This window comes from Rhamphochromis longiceps, linkage group LG3 (assembly GCF_057381845.1).
Source record: "Rhamphochromis longiceps isolate RC_006_pf linkage group LG3, R_longiceps_female_GT1.1, whole genome shotgun sequence".
Taxonomy (NCBI): domain Eukaryota; kingdom Metazoa; phylum Chordata; class Actinopteri; order Cichliformes; family Cichlidae; genus Rhamphochromis; species Rhamphochromis longiceps.
The window spans coordinates 32,794,745-32,803,141 of NC_140559.1; the positions used below are offsets into that span (position 1 = coordinate 32,794,745).

Sequence of the window (8,397 nt, forward strand, 5' to 3'; positions counted from 1 at the left end):
CTTGCAAGAAACCAGTGCGATTCCAAGGATGTTTTTAGTGCAATGTGTATATATAGATTTTAAAAAATGCATAATGCAAAGCAGCAAAATAAAAACAAAATACATTGTGTATGCTTTCATAGGATTAGACTTGAGCAGAAACTTTCTGACATTGCGATGTCTATATAAAAGCTCAGTATAATCCAAAGTAGCCATGAATGTGAGGGCTGCAAGACCACAGAAGGAAAGTAAGGATAACCAACTGACTTTAAACCGCATGATGAATGCAGGACAACAACCATGAATGGACAGTACATTTATAGAGAATTGTAGCTACGATGCATAAATATCTATCTTCGATTGCAGAAGCAAACCAGGAGACACATTTTCTCTAGATTCACAAGCAGGTCAATGAAGTCATCCATCTATAACAGTGAACAAATTTCAGTGTACATACCTGTAATTTTGACCTAAACAAAACAACTGACTTGGTTTTTCCGAATTTCTCCACAGCAGAAATCACTTCACTGTGAGAGAGACTACTGACAATCCCTTGTAGCCTCACCATGGTTGGAGGGGAAGATTTAGCAGCCTGCGGAAACACAGCGAAGAAAAATATGAACAATATGAACCAAATGCAGATTTCATCATGACAACTGGACTCAAAGTTTGTGCTTGTATAAATTTGTGCTGAAGGATTTAATCTTGGTTTTGTGGCATCAACAATCACGTCATCTGTCACTGACCACATTATAAATTGTCCAAAACTGTCCATTCATGAAAAAAGGCATCATGTGAAGTCACCTTGGTCTTCTCTGTGCTAGGCCTCCCTTTAAGTGATTCTGGAGATGCAGAACGTGAGGACGATGATGTTGATGGGGACGACTTCATCTTGGCTAGCTCAGCCAGCAGGGCAGGAGCCAAAGTTTTGACGACAGTCTCCAGGTCAGACTGTTTTGATAAGGACTGGAGAGCTAAAAGACCACAGGTACAAAAGAGATTCACACATTGGTGGGTCCCAAGTCTCAAAAATCATCTACTGCTTCTGAAAGTTTTATAATAGTAGAAAAAACTATACTGACATTTCTGGTGGTACTGGTCTTTATTTATAATTTGCATTAGTAAAGTTAATGTTGTGTGTGTGTGTGTGTGTGTGTGTGTGTGTGTGTTGGGGGGGGGGGGGGGGGGCTGGGCTTTGAGCTTAGAAAAACCTAATGAGTACATACCAAAAAATACCAAGAAGCAATTTTCAAACCTGATGTTTCCAGCAGTTTCTTTGCCAAGATCTTCGAGCTGCTCAACTTTCGCATAGGAGATGACCTCTCTGTCGACGATCGCCTCTCCCAGCTTCTCCTTGGTGATGAACATTTCTCATCTCTTCTTCTCGGCGAGGATCGTCTCTCACGTCCCCTTGAGCGTGATCGATATCGTGAAGAGGAAGGACGGTCATACCATGAGGAGTCAGAATGAGACCGGGACCTGAAAGAAGTATGGATCAAAGAACTTAATGACTCATAAACATCTCAAAGCACACATGCAGCATGGATACAAAAGGAAAATAGTCCACCAATTAAGTGTTTTTAAGTTTACATTATTAAATAAATTACATTTCGCCCTCTCCACTGGAGAGCTAAATCTTTTTGATTGATCCTAGTTCTCAAAATGTATGTTGGACAGACCTGCGATTACGTCTGGAGATGTACGGAGATCGTGATCGGCTTCTGTGTCTCTCCCTTCGGGGGCTGCGTGATCGAGAACGGGAATGACTAATTCGTCTGTCCCTCCTACGCTCCAAGTCACGGAGGCGACGTGAACTGCCGGAGCGGGAACGGCAACTTCGTCTGTCCCTGCTACGCTCCGGGTCATGATGGCTGCGGGAGCGGGAACGGCTACTTCGTCTATTTCTTCTTCGCAACGAGTCACGGTGAGTGCGGGGGCTGCGAGAGCGGGAACGGCTACTTTGCCTGTCCCTGCTACGCTCCGAGTCACGATGGCTCCGGGGGCTGCAGGAACGGGAACGACTCTCATGTCTGGTTTTCTTCTGGGAAGTCTCAGCAGAAGTTGAGGGAGAGGGCTTGGCACCTGATGCACTAACAATTGCATATAAAAAGAAAGGCACATGTTAAATCAAAGAAAATGAAAGCCTCCAATACTGGCATGTTTTTTTATTTGCCAAATGACTTCAAATGAAGATAATTACTCTAGCAGTGATGCTATTTCACCGTTCCATTCTGGGTATCTGTGGAAAAACACAGATACATTTTTGTCAGATGTTGCAAGGTAGAATGTCCTTAAAAATATATTATTGTTCATTAATCCAGAAACTCAGAAATGTATTCAGCCTTTCAACAATTTAGGTTAGGGAAAATGGCGCATGGTAAATGCTGCAAATCATTAAGTTGCTTTAAATTAAAAAAATACAAATGAACAGTTCTTAGGAAGCTATCCTAGCATTACAACCCTGGCATCATTTTGGCACACCCATGGTTGTGCTGCCCCAAAGATATCGGTTCATAATCACGAAGTACAGAGAAGAAAGATTGACCGCTTTCGCAGAAGTTTGAAGTTCTCGATGTGAAGGCTGGTATTCTGGTGGGAGACCCAATCCTAGTGGTCACAACAAAACACAAACATTTAGACAAGGTTTGTTATTATCAGGAGCAACGTTTGTCATTGACATCACTTGCTGATAAAAGGTCACTAAACTTTGCAGTGGCCTTAAAAAAATTCTTAAAATATTAACAGTTAGTCCTTCACTGAACGCAGAAGCATTATAACATTAGCCAGGAGCCTGGATTGTATTTAAACCTTCATAGGCCAAAAACCAGGAACAAATAAGCATGACACATTATACCTCTCCTGGGATAAAATTTTAAAAGTGAAATTATTTAGTATATATAGAAAACACAAGTCAAACATCTGATTACACACAACCAAAACGAAAGGATCATCTTAGGCTCTGGATTCTGGACTCTCAGGCTCTTCTTATGTCATCAAACTTTCCCGAGGCTCCAAGAAGGTCAGCGCAGTAGAGGCCAAGTTTGGATTAGGACAAAATGCACCACCTATGACGATCACAGTTGGAGTAGCGACAGGAAGATGATGTTGAAATAGGCCAGAAGAGGAAGGCGCTGTTTCTTTGACGAGGAGCTCAAATGTGAAATTTGGTGCAGCGAAGGAAGGCCGATCCATAAAGAGAGATTCAACAACAAATCAAATCTGGTGCTTGTGTAGCTCATGACTGGGCGCAGCGGGTGCTTATGTTTGTGGTAGTAAATGATGTTGCCTTTTGGGACACAAAAACACTAACTTAAAAAGAAAGTATGAGTAAAAAAAAAAAGAAAAAGAAGCAAGTATTACACAAAAACAAGGTGCCTACTAATGTGAAATAAAGGACAAAACACACTATTCTTAACTCTAATGACAAAAGACAAAAAGGGAAACTTTCACATTCAGCAACAGTTCCAGAAAAAGCAAAGCTGAATGTGCACTGTGGAACAGCAGCCCAAGAACAGAGACAAATGAAAAAACAGCCATCTTCCAACATTTTCTGATGCACAGGCTCATCAGGTTTGCAGGTTTCTCCTCATCATGTCATCCGAGGCCTTGGTTCCATTGTTAGCAAAAGCCTTGAATGTCTTCGCATCAGTTTATGTCATTTTAAAAGAGATTAAATCTATCAATTGCAAGTACAGACCACTGAATATTCTGAAGGTCTCTTATTAGTAGTGTTTTTCAATTACAATATCTGATAGACATATAGTTAACTTTAGTCTGCGCTGTAATCCTTCAGAAATTCTGGTACAGAATACTGAATTGCAGAAATATGTGAAAAATTTGTCCAAATGTTTGTATTCCAAGTTGGTAGTCTTCCTACAGTCATCATTATGAAGGAATAGTGTATAAAACAAACCAAATAGACTTTAAAGTAGCATACATGAAGTTTTTTCAAAACTACAATTCTATAATGGGATCCAAAATCAATTCAAAAACAAAAAACATTGCATGTCAAATAAATAAAAACCGACAGAAAGCAAAAACATCGAACAATCTTCCACTTACCTTCATCTGAGTACATTCCTTGTTACATAAAGAGCAGGTATGAGGAAAGACCATAGGTGAAGCGCCAGTGTAGTCTTGCATCTGGGCCAGCACTGGGATATTCCTTGTCACTTCTACCTTTGCTGGAAGCTGCTTCGTGGAAGCGGGCTGCGGTATATGAATGAAATTCATGAAGTTCTGCATTAGCGGAGAGAGACCCGGAGGAGCGGGCATCATGAGCCCTGGCATGAGGGACGGCTGTGGAACTGGCTTTGCAGCCGAAAAAACTTGAGACTGCAAAGCTTGTCCCATATGCACAGCTGGCTGATTCTGCATCTGCTGCAACCCAATCGGCAGGTTAGGTACCTGGGCCGTCTGCTGCTTCAGTTGCGTCTGCTTCAGTTGTTGCTGTTGCGTCTGCTTCAGTTGTTGCTGTTGCGTCTGCTGCTTCTTCAGTTGTTGCATCTGCTTCAGTTGTTGCTGTTGCGTCTGCTGCTGCTTCAGTTGTTGCTGTTGCGTCTGCTGCTGCTTCAGTTGTTGTTGTTGCGTCTGCTGCTGCTTCAGTTGTTGCATCTGCTTCAGTTGTTGCTGTTGCGTCTGCTGCTGCTTCAGTTGTTGCATCTGCTTCAGTTGTTGCTGTTGCGTCTGCTGCTGCTTCAGTTGTTGCGTCTGCTGCTGCTGCTTTGGTGGTGGTTGTTGCATTGTCTGTTTCACTTGTTGCTGTTGTACCTGCTTCTGCTTCATTTGCTGTTTGTTCATCTGCTCAGAAACATTTGATACTTGTCCGTGAGTCTTACTCTTGTCTTTGATGTGACTGTCGCTGCTGCTGCTGCCAATGAGTACAAGGCCAGGTCGGCTTGGATGCACACTATGAACTATATTAGGAGTTAGTTGGCTTTTTGATGCTGAATAGCGATCTGGCTCTGGATTTTTCAACGGAAGGGCTTTAGTGACTTCTGCTTTAAGAGATCTTATGTCTGTGTCCGTCTTCGGCAGAGAGAAACCTTTGAAGATTTCTTGAGATGACTGGTTCGGTTGGGTGTGCAGTTGTTGAGCTGGATCGCTGCTTCGCATTGAGCCATGACTGGTAAAAGAGCTGCCTTGATCACGGGAAGAAACCAAGGTGCTGTTTTTCACCTCTGTCATACTTTTTTGCAGTGATTCTCGACTGTGACCGCTACTATCATAGGAGCCCATCAGCAGCGTACCTCCAGTTCCACCACTACTGGCTCCACTGCTGCTCCTTCCAATTTCATCCCCAAAGCTTCCAGTATATTTTCCAGTATGTCCATAATCAATCACTTTACTTGGTTGGACAATAGGTGACAATTCATCCCGGCACATCCCTTCCCCTCTTGAAGTACTTAACCTTTCCTTTCCACTCATACTTGTGGTGGAATGAGGATCATAGTAGGATTTTGATGGATCTGCTGTGGCAGATCTCTTTGCCTTTTCCATGCGGATTTGTCGTAAGATAAAAGGCAGGTTGTCAGGAGTCATCTGATCTTCTGGGTATGAGATCAGATGTTCCAGGTCCCCTTTTTCAAGTCCAAACTGCATAAGGATGTTCACAGCTGTTTCTGAAGTGTACTTGGGACGAGTAGACTCTGCAGAACCCACAGGTTTGTCTGGCACTGGGTAGTCATAATCACCTAAGCCTGGAATGGATTGCACATTGCGCTCTCTTTCATTCGAGGCATTAAACTTACTGTTGCCAGTGCTTTGATAGCTCAATGAAGCAGATGATGAACAGTATTTAGACGAATCATCCTCAGTTTCCCGTTTGTAGCTTGGCAACCAGTCCATGGAGCTAGTGCTACTTGCAACATCAGGGGGTCTTCGAGAGTTTGAGGACAACACGTAGGAAGTCACATCTTTGCTTGAAGAATGATACTCATGTCTTTGAGTAAAATGACTGCTCTTGTCTACAGGCTGATGACTCACATCCTCTCTGGCTCTACTTATATGCATGTCTATGGACCTCTTTATGTCCTCTTCCATTGAAGTCTTACTCGCTTCTGGCCTGTAGCTCATTATTCCCCCAGATTTTGCAGGAGTCGCAGATGAAACTCCGGAAGAGCTAAAGCTGGACCCAGGCCCAAGATGAGGAGATGTCTTATGAGAGTCTCTCTCTGCCTGCATACTGGACTGTCCATAGTGCCCCTGGGCTGAACTTTGTTTCCCAGAGGCATAGGGGTTATATGAGGGATGGGACATGGTGTTAGCAACCTTCAGAAGGTTTAGTAGACTGATGGCTGCAGCTGTGGGGGGTGTTGTGGGTATAAATGGGGCAGGTGTGTTGGTTCGACCATCAACAGCAATAGCGTTATTTATCTGTGTCAACGCAACGTGGGCTTTCAGCTGAGCCAGCCGCAAGCATGCAGCTTGCTGTCCGATCAGTAAAAAGCTTCCTGGGAGCCCACCCAGTAGGGGGCTCTGTTGGGGCCCTGGTGCAGGAGAAGGGGTGTAACGCTTCAATGACAATGGAAAGCTGGAAAGTTAAAAATAAAGAAAACAAAGAATTAAGGTTAATCAGTTGTACTGGGCCTCAGAATCTTGGAAAGATGAAATCCATCGTCTGGGAGGCCTTTTCTTAATTTGCAGACTTCCCGAAGATCATTCATTCATTCGGATTCATTCTGTTAGTATCATCTTCAGGGCTTCACTAGTAAGAAGGAAAGGTGGAAACAAAAGCATCAAAAACAGAGAAAAAGAAAAAACAAGAGATTAAAACAATAGAGACACAGGAGACAACAACAACAAAATAGAAAGGAGGTGTTAATCTCAGAAGAATAAGGTTAATACACTCAACAAAAATATAAACGCAACACCTTTGTTACTGCTCCCATTCCCCATGGGATGGACGTAGAGACCTAAAATTCATTCCAGATACACAATATAACCATCCCTCCCAAACAGTGGTCACAAATCAGTCCAAATGTGTGGTAGTGGGCACATCTGCCATATTGAGATAATCCATCCCACCTCACAGGTGTGCCACATCAGGATGCTGATCTGACATCATGAGTAGTGCACAGGTGTACCTCAGGCTGCCCACAACAAAAGGCCACCCTGGAATGTGCAGTTTTGTCTCACAGCAAAATGCCACAGATGCCACAAGCAATGAGGGAGCGTGCAATTGGCATGCTGACAGCAGGAATGTCAACCAGATCTGTCGCCCGTGCATTGAATGTTCATTTCTCAACCATAAGCTGTCTCCACAGGCGTTTCAGAGAATATGGCAGCACATCCAACCGGCCTCACAACCGCAGACCTCGTGTAACCACACCAGCCCAGGACCTCCACATCCAGCAGGTTCGGGATGTGCTTGACCGGCGTATACGACAGCGTGTACCAGTTCCCACGAATATCCAACAACCTCGCACAGCCATTGAAGTGGAGTGGACCAACATTCCACAGGCCACAATTGACAATCTGATAGACTCCATGCGACGATGTGTTGCACTGCATGAGGTAAATGGTGGTCACACCAGATACTGACCGGTTCTGGGTCCCCAGACCCCCAATAGCGCAAAAAAACTGCACATTTCAGGGTGGCCTTTTGTTGTGGGCAGTCTGAGGTACACCTGTGCAATAATTATGATGTCAGATCAGCATCCTGATGTGGCACACCTGTGAGGTGGGATGGATTATCTCAATATGGCAGATGTGCCCACTACCACACATTTGGACTGATTTGTGACCACTGTTTGGGAGGGATGGTTATATTGTGTATCTGGACTGAATTTTAGGTCTCTACGTCCATCCCATGGGGAATGGGAGCAGTAACAAAGGTGTTGCGTTTATATTTTTGTTGAGTTTAGATCTTCCAAAGCAGGTTATCTTATCCTTCTCTATCCTTTGCATGTCCCTGATCTGTGGATAGAGACACAGAACATACACGCTAGTCGTCCAATGTCCAGATGATTCTAACAAGACCCATGATTAGTACCCAATAAGGTTGAACTAACATATGCACACAAATTTGTGTGCATATGTTGCTACACGGGTGTGTTTTTTTATTATGACGATCTTCAAGTCCAGTCCACAAGTTGCAGTGCTGTGCTGGATAGGCAGCATTCAGAAGAGAGATGACGTATGGCTTGGAAAGTTGGTGAAGGAAGCTGGATCTGCTGTTGACTTTCTGGTAATGACAGCACACAGATGGACCTCAACCGGTGCAAACTGCCATTGTCATGAACACATCCTCCTACCCCCTAAACATGATCGCATAAACCAAAGGAGCATGCTCAGTGGCAGGTTGGTGGCATAGAGCAGCTTATGATGATCTTCTGTCTCCTCAGAGGACATGATTAGACTCCTCCGCTCATCTTGAATTGCAGCAGATAAGGGACTAAAGTTGAGTACCATAATTGA

General features: G+C 43.8%; 1 protein-coding gene across 2 annotated transcripts in view; it reads right to left on the reverse strand.

Annotated features, from left to right (window-relative positions):
- Positions 1–6,511, reverse strand: part of LOC146674178 (uncharacterized) — a 48,299-nt gene extending 41,788 nt beyond the window's left edge. Inside the window, exons 1-7 of one of the 2 annotated variants that reach the window (XM_085394665.1) lie at positions 4,042–6,511; positions 2,525–2,586; positions 2,180–2,218; positions 1,659–2,069; positions 1,235–1,458; positions 784–953; positions 437–571 (exon numbers count right to left, since the gene is read on the reverse strand). In XM_085394665.1, coding sequence (XP_085250791.1) covers positions 437–571; positions 784–953; positions 1,235–1,458; positions 1,659–2,069; positions 2,180–2,218; positions 2,525–2,586; positions 4,042–6,237 — 3,237 coding nt within the window. In that variant the 5' untranslated portion in view covers positions 6,238–6,511. The remainder of the gene's footprint in view (positions 1–436; positions 572–783; positions 954–1,234; positions 1,459–1,658; positions 2,070–2,179; positions 2,219–2,524; positions 2,587–4,041) is intronic. The other variant, XM_085394657.1, reaches the window with a different exon arrangement.
- Positions 6,512–8,397: the final 1,886 nt, after the last annotated feature.